A 27064-nucleotide genomic window follows, 5' to 3' on the forward strand; every position below is an offset into this window, starting at 1 on the left:
TTCCACATGGCACACTAATACAGACAAAATAGTGAATGTATTTATATGTACTTACAGTCAACTATTTCAAGGGTACTATTAAAGAAATTACATTAGCTAGGATTTTTCTTTATGTCTCAGAAGTAATTTCTAAGCTCAATGAGACTTCACACGAAATGAATGCATGCAGTAGTCTCTGTACCTGGATTTATAACAGCAGTACCCTAAACTCATAAGAGTCAGCATCTAAATAATCAACTGCAATAACAATGAAGACCTCTGGTCATGATGCCATCTTCAATAAGCATATCTCATGACATTTGTATACAGAAATGTGAATCATAATATTTTTCTATTTATCTTTGGAGTTTCAGCAATATCTCTTCATTGTGATACCTACTAAAACCTGCCCAATGAGCTCCACAGCAAATCATTCCTTCAACATCCATCCTTGTCCCCACTCCCTTCCTCTGTCTTCACAAAACACACCTACACAAAAGGTTGATTCTTGGCAGTTTCATGAATCTTTCTTTTAAAGGTGTTGCATTGTACACCGTTTTTTCCATGTTCACATTAACAGTGCCATTGATTTCACTAAGAAGCCTTGCATTTTCTTCTTCTATTTTATATTCATATAGCACCGAAAAAAATTCATTGTGCTTCTCAATCAAAGCTCCTAGCTATTCATCAAAACCCAAGTAATTATTAAAAAGACAAACTTTGTTTGTAGTGAGTTCTGAGTAAGTAAAAACACCTGCTTTTAAAACTATTAGCTTGTCTCTGATAGGATATGCTCAATAAAGTATTCCTGATGTAAACAGACATGTAAAACCTGTTATGAGATACAAGAAAATCCCAGAAATCAATTTGCTGGGCATTAACCTATTCTAAAAAAGTCTCAGCAAAATTTAAAAAGGAACACATCATTAACTTTCTTTAGATAATAAATTATTTCCCCTTTTTTACCATTACAAAAATTACATTCTTGCAAGCTTTATGTATTTCCATTTTGTTCGTGTCTCAATGTTGAGAAAAAATCAAATTTAAAAAAAAAAGATCAAAAGAAATTTCTGCAATTTTTCTTACTATGAGGAAAAAAAAATAATTATATTGTTGGCTTGCTTATCTTCCTGCCTGGAAAAGCTCCTGTCACCTTCTCTTTGACAAACTCCTGTATAGCAGAGCGCAAGGCTGCGTGTTCTTCCAACCTCTACCCTGCAGCATCTGGGACTTCTCCTAGCTTAAAACATTTAGTCAATTGTGGGTTTCGGTTTTGTTTTTATTTTCCCAGGAGGAAAAAAATTGTCAGAAAAATCCATATTTCCATGGAAAATTTGAATTGGAGGGGTGCAGGGGAAGCTGCCATCTAACAATCGGCAAGATATATAGTTTTCACCTCTGACCAAGTCTGATACAACAAGCCTGATACAGTATATCCAAGATTTACTACTGTAGTGTAAAGGAACAGAATTTAGCTCACAGTCTTGTTTGTCTTTAATGTAATTTTCATGAACACTGCAATATTGAAAGAAAATCCATGGACTCACGGGATCATGTTAGAGACAGCATTTATATGAGAAAAGAACTGGCAGAGGTTGACATTAAGAGGGGTGATAATAAGCCTTTTCACTTAAAAGATATACTGATGCCAACTCAAAAGCATTCAGTCTGTAATCCCATAGCTCCACAAAGCATAGTCTACAGTTTACTTAGATGCTTTCTGTTACAACAGCCTGTGAAGTATATAACATAGTCAGTGATTAAAAACAATGAGCAGTTTGGAACTCCCACAAAAATGCAAGTTCAGATAAAAATCATAGTCACCCTCAGTGTTAAGGAAAACGGGCAATGAAATACAATGATGAGTAATGCAAGCAAAAAACACATCCAAAAACCTGTTCTCTGCCAAAATAGGCAACAAGCAGAGAACGCATAATTCTGAATTCCCATTTTTATTCAAAGCTTAACTGGAATATATTGGTGGCAAAGTGCACCAATGAACAATAAAAATTCAGAAAGCCCAACTATGCATTTTTCTCCCATTTCAGAGATGGGGTTGTCTTAGCACTCAGTCTGGACACACTTGTCCAGCCCTACTCCTTCAAATTCACCTTACTAAAGTAAGTCGTACAGGAGAGTAATGCTCACTTCATGTAAACAGATGCACAGCATCACACACCTGGTAGAACTGGCTACATAACTTGCATGCAAGATGTACAACAGCACATGTTCAAACAGCATAAGCAGTATCTTCCCTTTCATGACTGGGACTACATTTAGGTTTCTAAACCCAACCTTAGATTATATTCATTACAACTAATTGAACAAATTGAGAAAAAGACTTGGCAGTAAAATGAAGGATTACCTTCTCTCTCCCCAGATGTCCCAGTAAGTCTAAAAAAAAAATCCCCCAGAAACTGGAACACTTGCTGTAATTACTGAAACTACTGTGTATGACCTCGTTGCTGTTAACAATAAGAAACTGTGTGGATATACACTCTTGTCACAGGTGGCATCAACAGAGTAAACAGACTTCTTAGTAAAGGCAGTTAATCTCTTTTATTACACCTTGTACCCTTGCTAAAATAGCTGGGTAATGTGTATTGTCAGTTCTGGTAAGTAAGGACAAATTCTGTCTCAGTTTAGGATTTTCACTCCAAATACTTGAGAAACATTAAAATAAACCAAAAGGCACAGAGTAAATGTATGCAACACTTGTACAAAGGCAAAAATATACTTCTGTACATAGTACATGTTAAAACCAAAACACTACATCAACGTAACTTTACAATTGTGACCCAAGCCAACAAAAGTGAGATAATTCAGCAGAGATGAATGCCCTGGCTTTACCCCAACCTACTGCACATACTGCAGTCTGTTGCATCTGATCTGTTAACAGTCCAAGGCCAACACATAACCTCAATATTCAATCTTATCTACATCAGTCTTGTATTTTGAAGATGAGACTGGAACAAAAATATTTCACCACATCAATTTGAAAATAGGGGACTGAGCTCTTTTGTTAATAGTCTTCCTATGCAAACTGAAGTTTCATAGTATCCCTGTAATACTTTACTGAAAGATGGTTAGTACTGGGACTCATTATTATTAATTATAAGAAAAGAATGACATATGAAAAATAAAAAGATACTTCTGGGGTTCTTGCCCAGTAGAACTTATAAACTGAGTGAGCCCAGGCCTTTGAAATCTGACCTAGTGCACACACAAAACACCCCGTGTTAACTTTCTACAGCTGAAATTCTGAAATAATTTAGGAGGTTAGAACCAAATGTTTAATAAGGAAAACAGTGAGATTTGGGGAAGGGTTAGACCTAAAACAAAAGCAATACCTAAAATACCTAAAACCTAGACAATATATTCCCCTTGCTTACTCAAATTCTACTGCATCCACACTAAATTAATTTTTCTGAACTTTAATAGGTAGAAGAATTCAGCATAAACTTTCATTTCTTTCCCTTTTTAGGGAATATAAGGGAACAACTTTTTCTAGGTAGTTTTCCTCTACCTCAATGCTTTATAACTGACTAGTCCTACAATTGCCTTCAGCACAAGAACCCATTCTGATTTCTGGTCCTTCAAGTCCTTTCAATATCTTCACCTTCCCCATCTCCAAAAGTCACTTTGAATGTGTCATCCACTTAAGGATGAACATTAGGATATCAAGAGGGTTCATCAATTCTGCAATCTTAAGCTAAAGATCTGCTGATGCTAGCTTAAGCTGATAGATATGCTAAACTAAGATTAAACACAGCTATAAAATGATCTACTCTTTCAGCCCATATTCTTATTATAAGATTCAGAGGACATTTAAATCTGCAAATCAGTGGGGCAGGGTGCAGCTCTCTAAAACTCCAAGTGGTTAACCCATCCACACACATGCTGGGTCTCGCTCACTGTTTCCTTGCCCCTGATTTGTGCTGAGAATAAGCTCTGGTGGCCAAAACCACTGCACAGTTGTGTACATCAAAACAGAGCCTTGACTCATAGCTGGAGCTATAATGTATGAGTGCAATAAAAACACAGATACTTGTCCTAGTTGTAACTGCTGCAGTGACAACCTTTCAGCAGAAAAAGCAATCGTGCTTCTCCTTTTATTTTTTATCATCATCAGCCCATGAAAGGTACTTCTTTCCAGCAGGTAATTTCAAACACGCAGCTGCAATATTTAGCTGCAGCTGTAAAACAGTAGTCTCCAGGCTGATAAATATTGAAAGGCTTCACAACTTTTGTTTGATGTTTTTATGAATAATTATAGGCTGTCCTAAGCTTGCCAAAACAAATCAAAACAAAGCTAACACAAGCAGATATGTACTCTGTGTGCCTTTTCTCTCTCTTCAGTGTCTGTAACCAATTTTGAGTCCAAGTTGTACTGTGTGGGTAATGGCAGTGAACATGCCTTTATAATACCTTGCTAATTTAGCCTGTTATCTCTCAGATGCACCATTGTCATTGTGCAATTAAAAAGGCGGGGAGAGAAAAAGGGACCACTTTGGTCTGTGTGCTCTCAGTTGCTATGCTTCAACCATTGCACAAACACTGTGTGACAAAGACTGGTACCTACCAGGATGATTACCCACCTACTGGTTTCTTCTTCCTACAGAAGCTGAGACTGTGAGGCAGGCAGCCTGTGCTCCTGAAGTGGGAGGCAGCATATGAATCAGTAACAAATTATGACCTACCCACAAAAGGCAAAATAAATAATTACAAGTGGCAATATGCAGCATCATTTTTATAATGCAGACATAAAGCCTTAGAATAGGTTATAGCAGTTTTGTGTAAAAGAAGAAAATCTTATCTGCTTCTTCCCCATCATCTATTAAGATCCCTTTCTTCCCCACTGAACCAATGTCTTCACTCCTTCTTCCAAAGGAGTTCCTACTGATGCCCTCTCCCAGGCCTAGCAGATAGGGTTGGACAAGAATAAGTGGAATGTTTTCTTATAAAAGCCATTTTGGGCAGTGCTGTGGTAGCAAGCACTATTTTGATATCTCTGCTTTATATAAGTAAAAGCAGTATTAAACAGATATAAGTAGCAATACAGCTGTTTTCTGGCACTTCTCTAGAAATCCCCCCAGGTTTGTCTAACTTTTTAAAGAAATTCAACAGAAGAATATCATATACACTTTTGAGTAGTCAACAGCACTTACTAAATTGTTTTCCCAGACCTGAATTCAGGCATCAGTGCTTCTCCTTTATCAAGAACCTCATCTGTATTTGGCTATGAAGAGGCAAGAGGAAGGAGGATGGAAACCCCCTGGGGGAAATTCCTAGCCCACAAGACTTCTACGTGCTCAGTCTTCTGCTGTCCACAGCCCTTCCTCAGAGCTTTGGAGATTACACATGGTGTGATAACAGCACATGAGTTTTCTATTTTGCTGCAAAGACACATACCCGTTTCTTTTGTATCCCAGGACTATGCAGGCAGCTGGATTGTTATTGCAGTAATAATGCAATTTACCTAATCATACCAAGATGCTTACTGTGCAGAAACCTTACCTGTGTGACTACAGCATAGGACAGTATTACCAGTGAGAAATACAACTGACCAACTTCTGGAACTCTAAGAGATTTATTCATGTGAAAACATCAACCATTTTCCATTATTCTTTGTTGACACTATGAAGAAAACATGTCTTACTTATGCTGTCATAAGGGACAAAGTGATGACAAATAACAAAATCCATAAAACACAAAACATCATTGACACATGATTTGAACAAGGCTATTTCTTTACACAGAGGAAGATCAGAAGTCAAAGACTTGCTGTCAGGAAGATCAGAAGCAAAGATGCCATTGCTATCTGAGTTACTAGAAATATTGGCCCACATTTCTGCTTGTCATTGTACAGGTAAACAAATGTATGCTCCTATACTTCTGCACTACTGAGATCAACAGAAGTTCCTCAGAAGTGCAGTAGCTATCATGAACATCAACACTGGGAGAGGTCAAAACGCAGATGAAAAGTCAGGATTTCTTCCAACCAATAGCAATAACAAAGATAGCTGGACTTGGCTGACAGTGGATATCACACCACTGTCAGGACAGCAGAGAGGTCTCTTTCACAGAGGTGAGGAAGAGCTGGCTCTGTGGCACATGGTAGCCCCAGGACACACAGCACTGTAGGGAACTGGGCCTGAAAAATGCACAGATCCTACCTGTTCCTCCTGCACCCACATCCCTGCATTGTCCTTCCCTTCCAACAAATGAGTTTTCAAAGAAGAAATTAGTACATGAGAAATCCAGGCCAAATGTATAAAGTTTGGCCCTTATTTTCATTGAGGCACCCTACCATTTAGCATGAGCCACTGCTTACAAGTCTTCGTCCAGTTTACAGTCTTAAGAGCTCAATCATAGGCTAAACCAATTTCGAATAATACTTTCAAGGTCAAAGCCTTTTGTAATAACTCTGCTACAGTATGCCTACTTGTCTGAATGCTGGTGGTGCCTACATATTTTTCCCTCTTCTCTGATAGATAATTCCTTAATTTTCACAACACAGGCTTAGCGAAGTGGTACAGGACCATGAAGGAGGAGAGTTATAACCATGATGTGTTTAGGAAACTGATGTGACAAAACCTCATCTGATGCCTCCTCTGCTCAAGAGATACTCGGAGCCTATGAACAGAAGAAAAGTAAGTCCTCTTCTGCTCCAATCTGTTTCACCTGAAAAAGCTACCTGACTTACCTTATTTTGCAAAGACATGAGCAAAAGGTTCATCTTTCTCGCTAGTTACATGCAAGGTCACACAAAATTAGAAAGTCATCAAAACAAAAGCACACCTAAGGTGAATTTCACCATAGGGTTTTTTTCCTATTACAAGAAGAAGGCTGATTTCCCTGAAATGAGAAAACCAGTCTATTCTAAACAGCAGCTGTAAAGAGCTGTCACCAGAATTGTACTGTTGTGCCATTCAGAATGTCAGACAGCAAAATCAAAACCTTCCACAAAATAACTGCATTGGCAGAGAAACTGTGTAATGCTCTGCTTGGAAATGATAGCCTCTTGCAACTTAACGTATTAACCCAGAGAGAGCATAAACAATTCTTGGTCTAGTTGTTGGTGGCAGATGGGAGAGTAACATGTGAGCTGAAAAAATATGTTGATTACAGAATCTGAAAGACAGGTATGAGATAAAAAAACCAAGAGAACAAGAAACAAACTTGAATTAACTCTGTCATATCTAAAAAGAGTAACTCTTGATCAATTTGCATTCCTTCTAATTGTCTACTGCAGTGCAATTGTAGGATATCTTAAATAACATGCTGGTTAAATTCCTGTGGGAGGTGGTCCCCTCTCTGTGACCACAAGACATTTAACTAACAAATGTCAGTAATGCACTTCATTAAAGCTAATGACTACAGTATAGTGGAGAAGAGGGATTACATATGGGGAACTACATTCTATGCATTCCTCTACAAATGTGGGAATAGCCAGCTCTGTCCTAAAGTACTAACCGACTGCACTTGCTGAGACAAAGGGGGCTTCTAAGCATGGGAGGACTGAAGCATTTATGAAGAGACAACCAATAATGGCATGATTGTGATTGTAAAGATAAGGGAGATGCTTCTGTACTCTAACTTAACTTCCAGCAAGCACGTTTGCACACTTATTACACAATTAATTTTTACTTTCCACAATATCTACGCCAGTAAACGTAATTACTCAAATGCCTGTAGGAAGCAAATGCCCAGCAGGCATGAGCATGTTCTAATGTCATTCTCTTGCAAGTTTTGAAAAACTGTCAAAAGAGCCACAAAGAATCCCGAAGAGTTTTCTGTATTTTCTAATACAGGGATTATCCCACTGACTTCTGCTCCTCAATATTTTCATGTGGCTCTCTCTGAAGTAGAAGGGAGTGAAGAGCACACCTCAAGATAGACAGAGGTCCAGAGTGACCTTGACAAGCTCAAGAAGTGGGCCCGAGTGAACCTCATGAGGTTCAATAAGGCCAAGGGCAAGGTCCTGAAACTCAGTTGGGCAGACTGACAGACAAAAAGCTGAACATGAACCAGCAGTGTGACTTCACAGCCCAGAAAGCACATCGTATGCTGAGCTGCATCAAAAGGAGCGTGGCCAGCGGGTCGAAGGAGGTGATCTTGCCCCTCTACTCCACTCTCATGAGACCCCCACCTGGAGTACTGCGTTCAGCTCTGGGGTCCCCAGTACAAGCCAGACATGGACCTTTTGAAACAGGTCCACAGGAAGGCCATGAATATAAGAGGGCTGGAACTCCTCTGATCAGGAAAGGCTGAGAGAGTTGCTGTTGATCAGCCTGAAGAAGAAAAGGTTCCAGGAGGGCCTCATTGTGGCCTTTCAGTACTTAAAGAAGGCTTATAAAAAAAGATGGGAAAAGACTTTTTAAGCAGGGCCTGTTGCAAGAGGATGAGAGGTAATGGTTTTAAACTAAAAGAGAGGAGATTTAAACTAGGAAGAAATCTTTTACAATAAGGATGGTGAAACACTGGAACAGATTGCTCAGAGAAGCTGTGAATGCCCCATCCCTGGAAATATCTGAGGTCAGGTTGGATGGGGCTCTGAGCAACCTGATTCAGTTGAAGATGGTGCTGCTCATTGCAGGGGGATTGGACTAGATGACTTTTAAAGGTCCCTCCCAACCCAAATTATTCTATGATTCTATATGCATATACTCTATTGTCTGGTATGGTATTACCTCCATGTAGGTATATGCATCTGCTACTGGAACAGCCAGTAAGCAGTTCAGACTGCCAGAAAATATTGCAGTGCCCTTAGTGATCCAGTTCCTTCCATGAATGTCCTGTAAAATTATTTTCATTTTGATGAAACATTTTTTGAGGGAGTAGGGGAGCTGTGGTGGGGCTTGAAGACGTTGATCGTATCCATCTCACAACAAACTGATAGATTGCTGTAAATGGCAAGTTTGATTTCACTGGTTTTGGTAGGAGTTTTCTGGAGATCATAAAAAGCTGCTGAATGTGCAAGCTGATGTCTTTCACATTTGCTCTCTTCCACACAACTATTTTCTCAGACTGGATAACTTTTTCTGTTTAACTTTGATTAGAAAAAACTGTTCAGGTGGAATCACTGTGTATGTGGTACCACACGGTACCTCTGCTCATAGCCAAAGGTAAGAAGTCAGTGGTCCCTTGTTATTCCTTAAATAAGTATACAACTGGAAAGAAACAACAGGAAACACAGATTTGTAGATTGCACAACAGCTTGATCTTCAGCCTACAGGAAACTCTGGAACCTTCCACACTGCCTTCAGTGAGGTTTAGATCACTTCCACAGAAACCTCAGTACAGTTCTACAATGTGCATATTTCCTGCATCAGGATTCTGATAACTGAGCTTCTCCGTCTCAATTAAACTCCTGTCCCTCAGGAGTTCAATGTTTTATGCTGAAAATTAACTTGCTTTCAGCACCACTGTCTTTAGGAAACTTTGGTAGGATTCCTCTTATTTGATGCAGATGTCTTCACTGTCTGTCTGAACTAGCGATACTTGGTTTCCTCCAGAGGCAATAAAATCCAGAGTGCAAAAGCCACTTCTAAGGCATGATCTACCCAAGCTACATAAATGTGTGCTTTTGGATGTCAGAAAGTTTAAGAAAAGCCTTTCTCTCTCAACTGAATATCAAGACATGCTAGCATGAGCAGGTCTGATTTAGATTATCTACCCTGTAGACATCAGCCTGTGATCAGATGATCCCACCCCAGGTGGCCTGAATTGGACACAGAATACAAACAACTTTACCATTTTTACTTAGTTACTATGTTCAAGCCAGAATGAAATAGAAGACATTGTCTGTGGAATAAACAAGCTAGTGTTTTTTTCCTTTTATTGCTGAGATATGAAGTCAGTGGCTTAGCAATCTAAACAGAGATGGTTTATCAAGCCCTTACCTTTGGGGATAGTAATCTGACAGCCCAGGTCACAGTCCTGCTGCAACTGATAAAAAGCCACTTCCTGCAGCCGAGCACGCTCCAGCTCTGAGAGGCTTTGAACGGGAACTGACTTCAGCCGAACACTGCGCCCTGACATGCTGTTCCAAGTGAAATCACCCTACAGGAAATCGAATGGAAAAATATAATGCATCATATGGTATGCACAGTTTAATAAACAGAACCATCTCTTTCACTGCTAGGAAAAACAACACAGGCCCTTTTTTCTTAAAGGCCATTTTCTTGGACATCTCTAACCTTTCAAATCTTTGTTTTCTTAAAAGCAGAATTCCTTTAGAGGAGTACGGACAGGCAAAACAAAAAGTCAATTCTGTCTGAAACCATTTAACCAAGTATTGTTGAAAAAACATTAGGATTCCAGTAACCAAAAGCACAAAGCAGGAAAAAAAACCCTTGTCAACTTTTCCCAGTTTGCACTCTTTGTGCAGTACTCAGTCATCACTCCTTTCCCCACACAGTCAGACATGCAGAGTTCCACTGTCCAGGTCCACAGACAATCCACATCTTATCTCGCTCAACTTGCTAATCCCACTCCACAAAAACTTACTCAGAGAGTACACGGACAGACCTCCTTCTCTTTTCTGACATATCCTATCTCCTTATCCCATCCCCTCCTTATGCCTCTACAGTGTTTAGAACAAGACTGATGAAAAGACAAGCTATTTCATGTTCTTGAAAAGCCTAGTAACAATGTACGTGTTAAAATTTATACAGGAAAACATCATGACATATGGTACATCTCTGTAAAGCACCAATTATGCTTGGAAAGCAAATCAAAACCTTTAGCTGTTCTATCTCCCACCTTTGATAACATATACAAAAAGGCACACTCTTAGTATTTAGCTTGGGCGAGTGAAGTAATCATCAAAGAGAAATGCAACCACACAGACAAGCTTGAAGGATGGCAATTAACTTCAAGATTTTCAGAATTAGTCAGAACATCAAAGAACACATTTTAGCACTACAGAGAAAGAAAGAAGAATTTGTTTTTCATTCTGTGTTAAAAAATAAACAACAAACTTGTCAGTAGGTATAATCTGGTAAACCTGTAGATAATGGAACAACTCCGATGTATATCAGCTGAGTTGTAAAGACAAATCCACCAACATGTCCTTCTTCACAACATGACAGACTTACAATTAACTAACTTCACTCTCAAGTTCTCATTTACAGTTTCAAACTTCAATATCTGCACCTTGACTGCCTGGGTCTTTTTTTCACCATTCACTTACAATTCACTTGTTCTGCACAAACATGTGCAGTCAAAGGGCATCCATTGACTTTAAAAGACATTGTATGAAGCTCCTTATTACTAAAAATCAGTAAAATTTGACTTAATTTATCAGCTATACATCCTATTGTATGTAAACATCTTTGCACATTTCCATATATTTTGCATATATGTGTATGCATACATACAAGCACACACATACAACCTCTATACACATACATACATGTATATATGCACACCTATGACTACGTGTGTATTCACATATGCATACAAAACAAAAAGCATTTACAAATATGCAACAATATATATCTATCTAGCAATAAATATATATATATCTAGCAATATAAATCAGAGGAATTACATATTAAAAGGGTTTCTTATAATGCATGAAGTATGTTTGAGCTCATCAAGGAAGTTTTTTTCCTAGTAGTTTTTGTAAGTCATTAGGCAACCATAACAGATAAAGCCTTTACTTCAATGTGAACAACTGCACATCTGTACACTCAGTGCACATACTATGCTCAATATCTTTGATATTTATGTCTACATGGGCCACATACGCAAACTTCTGCACTAGCCCAGTATTAACTACAGGAATTTGTTCCTTTGTTTTTTGCCTCTTCACCTCTTCTTGCTCTTCTAGTGCCTTATTGTTGATTAACTAGATTTAGCAAGCTCAAACTGAAGGTTTGCATGGAGACTAAAAGCTGAGCTGATTAGTTTAACTCAAAATCAAAGCAGCAAGAATCACATAAACCCTATTTGCAAAACTGGAAGTAAACATTTACATTTTTAAAAAAGCTGCTGTCATTTATAGATAAAAATGATGGAGAACAGAATCCACAACCAGAGAATGTATACTAAGAAACCAATTTCTTTCCAACTATAATAATGCAAAAGAAACTTTACAAGTACAGAAGTATGCATTCCAATCCTCATAACATACAATGTAAAAAATGTTCCACAGTCAAAATGGTGGAGAGAGAGAAACATAGGTATTTATGTAGACTTTGGGGGTAATTTATCCAATCTATTTCTCCAAGATAAGTATTTTCATAAACAAAAGTATCACTGACATGTCTACCATAAAAATTTTCAAACATACTCAATTTTGAAACATGAATGGGAAGCAAAAAGGATATTCATTAGAAAATGTTGAGTTAACAGAATATTTATCCTGTTTAGGACATGGCAGGGGAATTGGAACTAGACGATCTTAAGTTCCTTTCCCACCCTAACCTTTCTATGATTCTATGTCCTGTTTTCCATAGAGCATAAAAGGGTGCATGGGGCTTTTAGGAATTATCACAAGTCAAATAAACATTCCTTAACTAAATTTTGCATGGAGACATGAATTATTGCTCTTTTGGGGAGATAAAAATTACCAAGGGCAAATCTAACTCTGGATGTAACTGCATTCTCAGCTTCATCTCTGAGTCAGCTCTGTAACTGCACTCTGGGAGCTGTACCACTGCCGTGCCCAGCTCAATCATTAGCCCTCCCAAACCAGCGTAACTCAGAGACATTGCTTGCTAGCTGTGGTACAGCCCTGTATTCGTATTCTGATTTGAGGACCCCAATAAACCTCTTTGCACAGAGCTATGCTCCTTTATATGAGCAGAGTAGCCGACTAAGCACTGGCTCAGTAATCGTACCCAGTCTTACTGGGTAGGATTTCTTAATTTTACCTTAATATGGAAGCACCCCATCTAATATTTTTATTATATTTTTTTTAATAGGAGGTTAAGGGTTTAAAACCAAGGGAAAGAAGAAAGCACCCAACAAGATTATAAGGGCTGGTCCTTCCAAACAGGTTGTTTGTTCTGGCAGTCTGCAAGCTCACATTATGTCCCCCTTAGCTCACCGAGTCAGGTCTGTCTGGCTAAAAGTGGTAGGATGCAAGCTCTGCACCTTCCAACACCACAACAGGTCACCACACAGCAATAAAGAAAGTACAATCACTCTGCCCAGTTGCTCTTCACTAAAAAAAAGGCATTCCTCTCTTACACGGGGTGGGTTTGATAAAATCTCTGCTAGGTCACATTAACATAGGGTTTTAGTACGCTAACAGAATGCATGACTAATTAATTAAAATATTTTTGGAAAATCATTTGTTAGAGCCAGTGCAATCTCCTAATCTGCTAAAGAAGTGAGAGGCTCAAGAAATGGAAAAGTCTGTTTTATTTGGCAAATAAATATCACTGTCTTCTAAGAGCCAAAACACAGTATTTGACAACTTAATCTATTCAGACTCCTATGCTTTGCAGGACACAAGATAAATCAAAAGTCTCATCTTCCTCCTAAAGCACTGTACAATTTTATATACAGCCTGTAAATTAAGGCAAAATTAACCAGGCTTGGGAGAGTCCAGAAAAGTCAAGCTTCCTTGGAGAATGAGTGCTGGGGCAATCACATGTCACATCTGCCTTAAGCTATTCTCCACTCTGTGAGGCAACCAAAGGAGGGAAGGGAAAGGAAAGGACAGGGCAGACACAGAGGATACTTTCTCTCCCCAGATGAGAAGGAACATTCTAACCTACTTCAGCTTCAACATCAGCCTGACACATCCCCTTGAAGAAGCTTAAGAAGAGCAGATGATCTTTAAGCACAGAGTGACTTGTTTTTAAAGTTCATGCCCTGCATATGTGTTCAGACATACATAGACAGGTTCTTCTTTATTATTTAGACTGTAGACCAGAATGTGATATGCAAATGGCTCCTTCATCACCAACAAGCTGGGGTGAGAGTGTAAAATGACCAGCCTGACAGGATGCAAACAGTTAACTGCAAGGGTGCTTTCAAAACTGATTTTTACAAAACCTTAACCAGACTAAAACCCTTCTCGTTTCTTCTTTTCCCTCACTATTCTCCAGCTTCAGCTCCATTTTCTCCCTGGCCCTCCCACCAACATCTAACATTTTTCCTCCACTCAACCAAGCAGTTCACTTACTGGGTAAGTAACTAAAATACCAGAGCAAATGACTCTGCAAAGCAGATGACTGATTAACTGCTCGTTGTGCCTTCAAAAAATCTGTCCACTCTTCCCATATTTCTTGTCCACAATAATAAGCACATTTTTAATAAGATGCAGAGAGCAGTTTTACTAATATTCTTTCAAGATTTTTTTTTTTTAAATCATTTTTTGGGATGTTTGGTGACTCCAAAGTAAACATTAAGTGGTACATCCTGACTTAAGTAAATTTATGTGCTTAAATTACTCTTATGCATGTGTAAGCTATTCTTGTGTACCTGACCTCTTTCTCCTGAGCCTCCAATACATAGTCCCTCACATATCTTTTAGTGAAGCCTCATTCTTCTTTCCTTTGTACAATATGGAAACCAGTTGACAAGTACTGCAAGGAATCCTGCATGCAGATGTAAATCTATGGTGACGATCGACCTCTGTTGAGGTTTGCAGAATTTTAAGCCTTTGTGAGTAATCAGGATCATGCACAGGGTGGGAACTAAGAACCCACACACGCAGCACTTTTAGACAATACAAATTTTAATGCAAGCTGGAAAAATCAATTTTTATATTACTGCATTATTGTTACTGTTTATGACTTTAGTCTGTACTCATTTAGGTAAATGCCATTATCAGATTAGCTGTCTACTTTTCATTAGTCTTTTGCTCAAATCCATTTGAAACACTGAGATCAAAACCAATCTCTACTCATTTGTCTCCTACCCTAGCAACACCCAGCTATGGGCTTTTATATTTAGATGGGTCTCCACTGTAAAAGAATTCAGTGGTTTTTGCACACAAAAAGATTTTATTGCAGATAGCATAGCAAATATAGCATCACGATGTCTAAATTCTGTTTGCTTCATTACTTCTTTAAGCTTCATGAACCACATACCATTGCCCATTTATAAACTCTTCACTTACTTTGGTCACTTATTTCAACTCTTGCTAAAATTATTTCCAGACCCCTCAGGCATAACCTCTCGCAATTTGACTGTTGGTATAGATAATCCCTCTCTTCTTCACTTCCAGGTGTTAGTATGAACCAAAACCAGTTCTGCAGTGAAAGCCAGTTACTTCACTACAGCTATATAATTTATCATATGACATCCATGTGCCGAATACTGTTCCCAGACAGAACGAAAGTTAAGGAGAAGGGGGAAATAAATGACGTTAAATATCATTTTAGCATTACATGCAGTTAAGGACTGCATGGCAAGTTTTTTACTAATCCATCCTAGATAACCACCTGCAGATTAATGAAGAGTTAGGAAACAATTAGATAGTATGAGTGTGCTACAGCCTGACTCTCTCTGCCATCCTATTTCAAGATGCTCCTCCGTAGCCAGCGCAGCCCATGACAGGCAGCCCACTGGTTTCCAGCTGGCACTACAAAGTATTGCAGCCTAGGATTCTCTGGCATCACAGAGCTGCTCCCAAGGGACTGTTAGTATTACAAAAGGTGACATTAATTTCACATTAATGAAATAGCATCTAAATGCAAAGATGCACAAAACTTGCTGTGTGACATCGAAGCACTCAGAGGAAACTATCTGAACATGGATGCATGAAGTATGAGGCCCCAACAATTAATCTTCATTAAGAAGACTGACTTCATTATGGTTGTTATCTCGGGTGACATCCTGTTGCCTTTGACGTCAATACCAAAATTATTAATATAATGCCTTCACTAGGAGAGCATAAGTACCATCCACATGATCCTGTGTTACATTTCAGAGCCTTACACTAAAGCTGCCTCATCTTGTGCTATACTGTACTTATGTGTATTAAGTAATGTATGTACAAAAAAAGCTATTAGTTTTGTCAAAAAGACAACACCTTAGAAAACAGCAATTTAGATATCAAAACTATTCAATGGCAATAAATATAGCCGTGGCATTGCCAAAGACAGTACTTCAACTTCTCCCCCCCTAGCACCCTGGCTCATATCCCAGGCTGGAAATCCATGTGCTTGAGATCAGTACCGCAAGACAACCCCTGCAGGACACTGGAAAGCTGGTATTCTCTACAGAATTCACACCCACAGCAGGAACACTTCGATCTAGCACAAACCTGTGCGCATGTAAAGATACACATTTCAGAATATTACAGTGGTGATTTCCATTTATCGGGGGTGGAAGTACTTCTAACTTTAGTCTAGAGGTAAACAGGGAGCGGAAGAATCAGCATGCTTTCACAGCAGTATTACAGTTATTAAAATAAAGGGGAAAATATTTCCTGTTCTTCTATAATCAACCTCTCCAAGTTTTCCAAATGCCTCAGGATACTATTTCTTGTTTAGAATATTTAAAAAGCATTCTTTTAAAAATATTGATGTGTAACTGAGATGTATTTCATTTCTGTTCTGACATTAATAAACATGAATTATGTACAAAGGTACTGCCTAGCAAAACATCCTAACATAGCGCATATCTAACATACCCACTCTGCACTGAAGTGAGCTTTTTTTATACATCTAGAAAACCAACTTCCAGAGATTAGCAAACTCCATTAAAATGTATCAAAATACATGTTCAGATTTTCTGAATTTCTTACTTTAGCAGATATCAATATTTTTAAATTAATTTATCCAGAAGCACCACAATTAGAGCCAGAAAGGTGTGAGTACTTTTCTGAAGATGCCAAAGTGCAGACAGAACACCTTAAAAACCCTAGTTGTAATTGTAAAATTCCAGCTGAAATTTTGTCAGTCTTCAGGTAAACACATCGCTGTGTATTTTTGCTACAACACTCTGAATTTTGCCATAGATTGAGAGTACATGCATGGCTGTCACAACCATGACAGCATGCAGTAACAGGCTTAACTGCAGCAACTAAACCATGAGACCACAGTAACGGGCTACACTACAACAGCCAGAGGTTTTATCCATCTCAACATAAGGGATCTGGGATAGCCTGGGTTTATTAAAAGGAGAATCCTTACCCCTTTTATCAGTTCATATACTACGTATTTTGAGAGGTCGGAGCTATGTTTTTCTCAAGTGTTAAAACAGTTTCCTTGTTCAGCAGAAATAAGGTGAACTCTCTAAGCTAATGGCAGCTGACCCAAAATCAAACATAATAGCTGCATCAGTATTATTTCTAGTGGCAAAGCTGCCTTAAATAGACCCTGCTTCAGCTTCTGTGACCAACACAAACATGCTCCTAACAGCCGTCAGTGCTCAGCTGCTCCTGAAGCTGAAAAAGGAACCACAGCCTGTGATACACTGAAGAATGGCACATCCTCTCATTTCCCCTCTGAGTTCTCCTGCACCCCAAGTCATCAGAGGTGGGTTCCATCCTGAGGACAACCTTGCTTGATACTACTGGTTGCAGCATCCGTTTATGCCATGAATGCCATCCATTCTTGTTACACTCTTAGTAAATGTAAGGATTATCAATGACATTTCAAATATGAAATAACGCTCTTTCTCCTAAGCCTAATAATGTTATTAATATTAAGCACATGAAAGAAAAAAAAGATACGTTAAAAGCATTTAAACAATTTAGATTAAACAAATATAATCATATGCCCTATTTGTAACTTTACTGATGTAGTACATAATGCCCTAGTGAAACAATAAGGATCTCCAATAGCACAGCGCAGAAGTTAACCATTTCTGAGTACAATAAGTACTGCAGCCAATGCTTTAAACAGTTATGAGTGGCATCTATTTTTATTGTGTTCAGTAGAAAAGAAAAAGTTACATTTCAGAGAGAAGAAAATGACCCGCTATTTGAAAGAGAGAATGCACACTGTTGTTTCCAAGCATGCAAAGACCATATCAGCCTGAGTATTATATACAAGGCTAAAAATATATATTGGAGTACTTTAGTTTACCTCCTGGATTTTGAGATTTTAAAATGCATGCAGACTACAATACCTCTCTTAAACCCATCACCATAATCTGATCATGAAGTAAAATAAAATAATTAACCCCATAACTCCAAGAACTAGGATTTGACTTAGAGTAAAGCCTTTAATTCAATACAAACCCCTATTCCTATTGTTTCAAGTGGTCCAAATCAGTATCTTATATAAACTTGTATTACTTACAGAAAAGGGGTTTTGGTCTAAGGAAAATGAAATCTGTTGTGCATGTAGAAAATCGCCATTCTGACTGCTTACATACCAGGTCTGGCTGGAAAAGAGTTCCAGGGTTTTTTTCTTCTTCTGGGGGTGGGTGGGATAGGAACAAAATGCAAGACATCTCCAAATATTTACATTTGGAAGCAAAGTGAGAGCTCTCAGTTACTCAGCTAAGACACAGAGGACTCAGGAAAGAAGACTGTACTACCTGGCTTAGTGCAAGAGCTTGTACCAGTGCTTGACTCCATCCCAGGCAAATATCCTAATCGGGAGGCTACTGACCACTAACATCTACTCCCACTGCTATACTGAACCTTGGTAGAAATTGTCAGCCCTCTTCAGAACAACTGCAAGCTCATTATGTAAATGGTGAGCTCTGAGCTGATTTGGGACACCTCCAGCAGTGACTGCCCACTGACTTCATGCTGTAGACTGTGCGTGCTCCCTCACACACACTCTCACAACCTTGGCTGAAATAAACGGGTTGTCGGAGGCATTTTCTCATTTAAGGAAGTTTTCTTTGAGTTACGAGTTTGTATCACCAGCCAGCAATGTTGCAGGTGTTAGCAACACAGAGTACACATGCCTCTGGGCACATTTAAAACATGCAGCAAGTAAGCAATTAGCTCTTTGGGATTAGAAGTTTTCACTTCATTCGCTACATAATCACTCCACACTTCCATTTTGGTTGTCTCACACTATGTTCATGTGTGCAAACCCTACCCTGTCCTACACACTGATGCCAGGCTGCCTGCAGGAAAAGTGTACCACTGAGGTGCGGTGCTCTGTCAATCTACTCCAGTTTATTAGAACAATGTTTCTTGCTTGGTTTTGATGGTGTTTTCTTAAGATCTCAAATATGAAATTCTACAAACATTGGCAGCTGTTTTGATGACATTCACTTTCCTGAAGACCCTGCAAAGACAATCCTCTATAGAAAACTTCAGACAATACAGAAAGTCTAATAATTAGGGAAAATACTGTGAGTACAAAGAGGTGGCTTTGTGCTCATCAGTATTACCATTACTTTTCATTCACATAATTACTTTTACTCTGTTTTCTGTGCATTGAAACATTGTGTGCTCTCTTCTTGCAATGCACAGCAAAGGGCAATCCAGTTTATTGAGAAGCCTACTTCAGCATTTTTTATAAAAAGTATCTTGTTTGCACACATGAATCTGCTGACATTAATTTAAACACCAAAAAAGAGTTCAAATATTTTATCTTTTTTTAAACCATCTCAGCTACACTGGAACTATACAAACTGCTCCGAATGCATATATAGCTATAAGTCAGACTGATGGATCAGGGTACAAACCTGGAAAGACCACTAAAGAGCACCCTGCTGGTCACTCTTGTCTATTGATACAGAGGCTCATTAAAAATGTGGCATTCCAAAGCAATCAATGTAAAATCGATCCGCACAAGTAAAAACACTGCAATATCAATTTTCAAGAGAAATGTACATTTTCTAAACAGCCCCTCCAATCTAAGGCACCCCAAGTTTAAACTGTGCGCCTCCCAGACAGCCCGCAACTTCTTTGTTTCTGTGCAGCACATTTACTTTGGACGGGGAAAGGGAAAAATAGCTCATAAAGTTCCCACTGTTATGAAAAACAGAAACAATTGCTAGAGTTACAAGCTCCTCAAGGACTGAGCCAGAAGATGAACAGCTCTTGGTCTCTCTTCTGTGCTGCTAACCTGACTTAAAAAATGCAACAATAACAGAGTCACGGCCATAAAACCTGATGCTTACAGAAACTGCTACTTGCCAAACAGAACCTATGCAGCTGCTGTGCTATCAGCCTTCAAAAACCATTTACCCTCAGCATGTCTTGCTCAGAACTGCCTGTGTTAGATGCCCTTCATGACGAGAGCATACAGAAAAGGATAAACTTTTAACTGCAGACTTCAAAGCAAGCCACCTGATGAAGCCACTCAAATACAAATCAGCCTAAATTATGCAGTTTGGTTTCAAAATATTAATGCCACTTTTCATTCCATAGGTTCATTCCTCCCAGTCCAACTATGGAAACAGGCCAGGTCATGAAACTGGTCTGAAAATAAACAGTATTTGAGGGCTCTCAGTTTGTTGATGGATCTTCAGAGTCTGGTAAGTAGTTGGTAGTGCCAGGTTTTTCTCCCACTGAATCAAAGCTACCTTTTTTCTTCAAACTTAGCTAAAGCAGGAAAATTATGTCACCTGATGTCACCATGAGCACCACATTCAGCACTATGCTCACCATCACAGCTTACCTTTATCCCACTACCTACAGGATTATTCAGTTTCTTTGCCGTTAACTAAATTCTCTTGCATCTTCAGTGCCCTTTAGTATTTGATCAAACCAAATTTAAATTAAGGACCTGGATTCACTCACACTTTTCATTAAACAGGAATAAGTTAAGAATAGCATCGTTGGCCTGAAGCTGAATAGCGAGCATCTGAGTGAGTGCTCCGCTGGAGCAGCTGCGACTCCCAGGACACTGTCTGCTGCCAGATATCATGATTCTTTGGAGGGAGGGGAAAAAAATGATCTTTTCCTTCCTCTGCTTCGAAGCAAGCCTAGAGCCCAGACCAGGGGAAAGCCAAAGTCACACAGAACAAGTCATGACTGGGCTCCCTGCTTCTTACTCCAGAGGAGATATCCTGAGACAGCGCAAAGATTGCTGAGGAAGGGGCAACCCTCCCCTCCACAAATCCTTCTCCCCTGTGGCTGTGCAAGCTCAAATGAACTGTAACTTCCCAAACTGTCCCTATCAGAAGAAGGTGAAAGAGTGCTGGACGCAGCTGCCATGACTCCTTGGAGCACAGTGAGGACCACTCTGTGGCTTCTGCCTGACCTTCACGCTCAGTTTGAAGCTTTTTAAAACAACTGCCAAAGCTTTCTACTGAAGCAGGCAGTCCAGCTATATTTATAACATCATTTTGACAACAGCAACACAGAGACCGAGCAGTTTACACAGTGTGCTGGGGAAAAACAATCCTTGATAAAAGCCCTGCTTCATAAATAATGTCTGTCATGTTCACAGTCCCCATACAGAATGCTGTCGTCTATAGAGCGTGGGCAGGGAGCGTAGGAAATTTGTAAAAAACAAACAGTGAATCACCAGTGATTCTGATGGCGGCTCTGCCCTATGTGGCATTTCACCAAGTCATCATTCAGAGAGACAACTTTGTTTCTCAGCTGGCACTACTTAGTGCTTCATCGGATTGCTCACAGAACAGGAGAAACCATGGGATAGAGTTCACGGGAACAGCAAGGGAGATTATGTAAATAATTTTCATACATCCACCCAGACGCTTCATGCACCACTAAACTGAGGTAGGCTGAATAACCTCCCATCTGCTGGGTATGAGAGCCTGTGCTCACACCTCAGAAATGCACGCAGCCTTTCCTCAATACCTTGCCACCACTGCCTGCCCAGTAGCAGCAAACACAGACATCGCATGTCCCTAACTTCAGAGGCTTATACAATTCCCAGGGAAATCAATGCACAGGCATCAGTATTTTCAGTGCTGCTTCGATCGGACATCAAATCCTCCTCACCTCCATTTCCAGTCTCTTTCCACACAACTTGCTGGGGCTGAGCAGTCCTAAGGACAGCCAGCATATTGTGCACTAAGCATCATACTGTACCAGATTTCCAAGGAAAAAGTCTTGTCTTAGCTGCAAAGAGAGCTGAATAACCTTCTTGGAAAAGTACTGTCACTGACTGTGCTTACATCCCAAGACAAACCCAGAACACTGAATTTATCATTCCCTGTCAAAACGCTGCAGCCAGAGATAAGTGGCCTGCTAGTCATCTCCTAATTATGCTGTACGTTTGTTGATCTTACAATCTTTCATCAAAAATAAGTTTCTTTAGCCCACATACCCCTTGTGCCATTATCCTTTGAGTTTCCTCTAACAAGCAAAACTCTGCTATTTATATAACTGCAAAGAGGGACATGGCCCTTCATGAACGCGCTCATGCTATATCCACCTGATGAAGGAACTGACATTTCCAGGCTCTGCACAGCAGCTGCCCTGCAAGCAAAGAATCTAAAGATCACTAACTTTCCTTTGGTGGCCTGCAGAAAGGTAAAATAGAGTGGCTGTGAAGAGCCCCCCTGTGTTTATGAGCTCCAGACACGGTTATGTTCCTTTACCTTGTATAAAAAAAATAAATAGAACTATATCAGAAGTATAGATTCCAGTCCCTACTTATTAGAACTACAGGTTGACAGCAAAGATTTCCTTCTCAGAAACTAACAGTCTAGCAATGCTTGTTGAGTTCTGCTTTGAACCAGGGTTCTTAAGGTTATTTGATAGCTAACAGTGTTCTTTGGGGATAAATAAATAAATAAATAAATAAACAAATTCAGTGTCCTTTGAGATACACTGTCTCTACATGGAGACAACATTTTTTTTTTTAGCACTTCCATTATCTACCAGTGCACCTGGGGAATTATTTTTATCCATTTCAAACTTCTTTTTTTCATTTGTGTACAGCTCTATATTTAAAAATATGCTATTTGGGATGAAATTTTATAATATTAAAATGTTCACAGTTTGTGGAGAAGTTATATAAAATATGCCCTTATCAGCAATAAAAATGGGAAAAAAACCCAAAACTTCTGTTGTCTACTTCAAATTAATTCCTTCCCAGAGCACTCAAAAATATTAATCACAAATCTTTAAACTGAGCTTGACCTAAACTTTCACTGAGAAACTGGTTAAGTGATTCTAATATTTTAACTTCATTCACAGATAAACAGTGTGGTACTTTTCATTTGTTTCCTAATTATTCAAAATTCCAAGGACTTGACTCTCACTCCAGAGGAGCATAAGATTAGGAGAACCAAATTAGCAGGCAGCTGACAATTCCACTGGCTGATCTCTTTCTACACCAGTGACCAATGCTGGCCACCAAAGCCTCATGAGACTGTCAAAAATAGCTTCAGAAACAGAATTGACCTAAAATCTCAATTTTTTTTGTTTTGTTTTGTTGGGAAAAAAAAAAAGAAATCAGGGTTTTGTCTTTGAAAGTATTCATGAAAGACAGGTTTTCTGTGGAAATAAATAAATAAAGAAGATGGCTTGGTCAAAAAGTTCAAAGAAGTTTGCAGGTAGGAAAGATGTTTTCAGTCCAAATCACTCTGGTGTGCCTCATGGGAGCTGTGATTCAAGTGCCTTGTGTGCTTGGCTACCTTTTCCGTCATGAGCAGGAGATCCTGTGACAGACTCCTTCCTTCACCTTCATGGATGGCACTGCACCACGGAAGTCCCTTGCAGCTCATTAAAAAGAACCTGGGATATACAAAACCCGCGAAGAATAGCTTCCAGAAGACACAACAGAGCTGTTTTGAATAAAAACACATTCAATTTTTGTGTTTCCATGAAAAGCAACAGAAAACTGCTAACTACTTTAGCCTTTCCTGAATTCCTTTTGAACTATACTGGCGATCCCAACAGAGAGACTGGACATTCAGAATCACGCAAGGTTATATGCGTTAAGCTCAGGTGATACAGTTCACTCAAAAATAAATGATAGAAGCACAATGGCCTCTATCAGATTTACGCTTGATGTGACCCATGAAAATAAAGAAGCAGTATCAAGTTGCATATGCTAAAAAAGCACTTTAATAATATCTGAGCTGCCTGGTCCAGTAATCACAGAACACCCCATCTGCTCCAGAGACTGTCTGCCTGTGCTTCATAAAGTCTAAAAAGCAGAAGGCAAATAAAAGCCAGCTAAATATATTTAACTTGCACTTTTCGTCTCATGATCTTAAGTGCTACCTATTAGCAGAAACTGATGACTCTAAAAGAGATGACGTAAGTACTCTGAAAAGTTATGTTAGGCTCTAATAAAAGCCCATGCAGTGAGATAGATTAAGAGAGAACATATATCATGATCCCTGTTTCTAGAAAAGGAAAATCTAGGAAGGAATTGCAGAGATTTTGGTAAATGATGGAGAGTTGAAAAGCAATCCTGGAGGAACCAAAGCCAGGTTTGCTCAGACATACTTGTGCTGCTGCTGCAATGTCTGAATAGCAGGAGAAGAGTATGCTTTATTTTTTCTCAGTCTTTCAAAAGCAGTCAAGCATGTTCTGAGTCCCAAAAACCCCACTTAACAGTTTTGCTTTTATAAAAGCTGTGTATCAGATCTTCCCTTTAAGGAAGTTCTAAAATCTACATGCGACAAGCAGCATGAGGTACAGCCCACATCTCGCCAGTCACTGAATCACAAGGACAAAGTCCCATCTTTGGGCACATTTAGATTTACCACTGGCAGAAAGGAGAGGATACACAGAACTACAGATTCGAATGATGCTTTGGAAAATGACGCATGAGATTTGAAGAGAATTCAGTGAGAAGAGGGTGCAACAAGGACCTCATCCAGCCCTCAGAGGGAGCAGCATGGGCGGGAGCTCCCCACATGCACAACCAAAGCTCCAAGTCCTGTTTCTGAAACTCAAAGCTTAAAGAGCACAGGTCCAGCTCCCAGAGCATTTGAAAAGACACATCTCCATCCAGAGTCTCCAAATGAAAGGCAAACATAAACAAACACAGAGGCAGACTGAAAGCCCATTTTTAGGTGAATGAACAGCATGAAAGCTTTCCAAAGTCCTCTTCTTACCCCCTTCTTCTATTTCCTCTCTTCCCTTCTATTCTCACCTATATGCTTTTGCTGGTGGCTGCCAAATGTTCTCTGCTCCTATTCAAAATTTTTAATGGCAATCTACCAGACATGTCCAATCCAATTCTTTTAATCTGTGTTAAGTGGCCACAGCAGCTGTTCACATCCTTTTATCAACATTATTATACTTTTATTAAAACATGTATTAGTCAGCTGAAAGACTCACATAAACCTCTTTGAATTTTACTTTTCAGTATCAATTGAGGAAATGCTTAGTGAAAAAAAGAAGGAAACAAAAGTGTGGGGTTTAAGAGCTAGTATGAAGCTCTTACTAAAAAAGGCATGCAGACGCAGGAAGTTAGAGAGCATTCACTGCAATATCCTTGTAAAATTAACAACTACTTGCCAGGTCACATTTGCTGCTCTGTCTCATACTATTGCCCTGCAAAAAGCTCCCCATCTCACAGACACATAGCAACACAGCATATTGCTTTTGAACTTCTATCAAACTCTAACAATGCCAAAATATCACAGCATTTCAGCTTACTGGCAAAGCTTTCTGGTAACATAGAGGTATAGAAAGCAAATTAATTTTGAGGTTTACAGGAGTTATCTGCATTATGCCCTTTAATGACTCAGAGGAGATTATTTGATACAGGTAATTTATAATCATGGAGTATATTCAAGGGAAACTCATGCCATAAGCTTTTATTTTGAAATAAGAGGGATTATACACTTAAGTATCATTGCAACTTGCTTTTAACACGCTGTGGATGAATTTTAGTCGATCACCTTAGATGTGCTCTTTGTTGTCCAGACCTCCTGCACTGAAGAGGTGTGTCTACCGTGTGCCAAACTTCCCTGGAAGTTACACTCTCACACTTCAATATAATTACATATATGATCTCACGTAAGGGCTCAGCTCTTCAGAAGAGTCACCCTGGCAAAGCAGCAGAATTTCATAAGCTTAGCTGCAGTGTGACAATTTCCACTAGCTGACATTGTGGCTATTTGTTCAGAACCAGAGGACACAAAAACACCCTGATATAAATAAAGCCCTTTTAAGAGGCTTTACTAAGGTCTCAAGAATTTAACAGCTGCATCACATTCAAAAAATGGAACAGAAGAAACATCCTCAGTTACAAGAATGACTTTCCAGGGGCTGAGTTGAAAATTAGGTACATTTCTAAAGAAGACATTGAGTTTAAAAGGATTTGTAACCCTCACATTTCACAGTATTTTTACAAGTTGACTTTGTGGCATTTGGTTTACAGCTTTATCTCCAGGAGGTATGTGAAAAGTATAGGTGCATATCAATGCACGTATTTATGTAAGGAATACATAAGGAATATGTAAAGCTCCAGCCACTGCAGACAGAAGCCTGCAGATGTGCTCTCTGTGCTTTTGAAAGGTGAGAATGTGAGGAAAAGAACTAAAATGCACTTTTTAATTCTATCTCATTATTTTAAAGCAAATTTCCTCACTCTGCTTTTCTTGGGACCCGAGTGGTTCTTCTTTGGAAGCATGCAGCTAAAGTTCCTGGCATTACGAAAACCATGGGCAGCTCCCTGAGCTGCTGCTTCCTCAGGGGTAACTGCACTGTGACAAGATGGAGATGGCACATTACTGCTTGTGGGAGATACGTAGGGTAACACTATCCCAACTGCTCTCACCCCATCTGAACCTCTGCAGTTGAGTCCCTAGTTACTCACACAATGCAAATGGAAATTTACCTTGTAGTATTTTCTCCTAATACAGCACTGGGTTATACAGAAGCATCCAGTATCTTACAGGACTGACAACTGACAAAACACATAAGTCTGGCTGAGTAAATTATATACACTGCATACAAGAGATGTTTTGGTAAAGATGGATACAAATACCCCATAATGCATGCGAACGGAAGCTGAGGGAATAATAAAGAATGAATCACCTGTTAAATGTGTAACTTTATATTAATTATCCCACAGAAGGCTACTTCTCTTATACTTCTCCAATCAAACCTTCTACTGAATAAACATTAAACATGCTTTTCCTCTGACTTCTCACACAGAATTTATGAAAGAGTATGTTACTGGTGTTATTACTCTTTCTATTATTACCCATGCATCATTCATTACACAATGAATTAGCTTGTCCTTGAGGAATCTATTAGAATTTGTGAAATTTTACCCTTTCCATTTGACACAGTAATTAAAGCCAACAATGA

At 39.2% G+C, this 27064-nt stretch overlaps 1 protein-coding gene across 3 annotated transcripts in view; it reads right to left on the reverse strand.

Annotated features, from left to right (window-relative positions):
- The window catches only part of ARHGAP6 (Rho GTPase activating protein 6), a 325484-nt gene that overhangs the window by 49132 nt on the left and 249288 nt on the right, over positions 1-27064 (reverse strand). For all 3 annotated transcript variants that reach the window (XM_061459904.1, XM_061459905.1, XM_061459906.1), the window contains exon 2: positions 9885-10044. In XM_061459904.1, the coding sequence (XP_061315888.1) occupies positions 9885-10044 (160 nt within the window). The remainder of the gene's footprint in view (positions 1-9884; positions 10045-27064) is intronic.

The sequence above is a fragment of the Pezoporus flaviventris genome, unplaced genomic scaffold (genome assembly GCF_033815535.1).
Source record: "Pezoporus flaviventris isolate CSIRO_AGI_PZ_B2104156 unplaced genomic scaffold, CSIRO_AGI_Pfla_v1 ptg000030l, whole genome shotgun sequence".
Classification (NCBI taxonomy): Eukaryota; Metazoa; Chordata; class Aves; order Psittaciformes; family Psittacidae; genus Pezoporus; species Pezoporus flaviventris.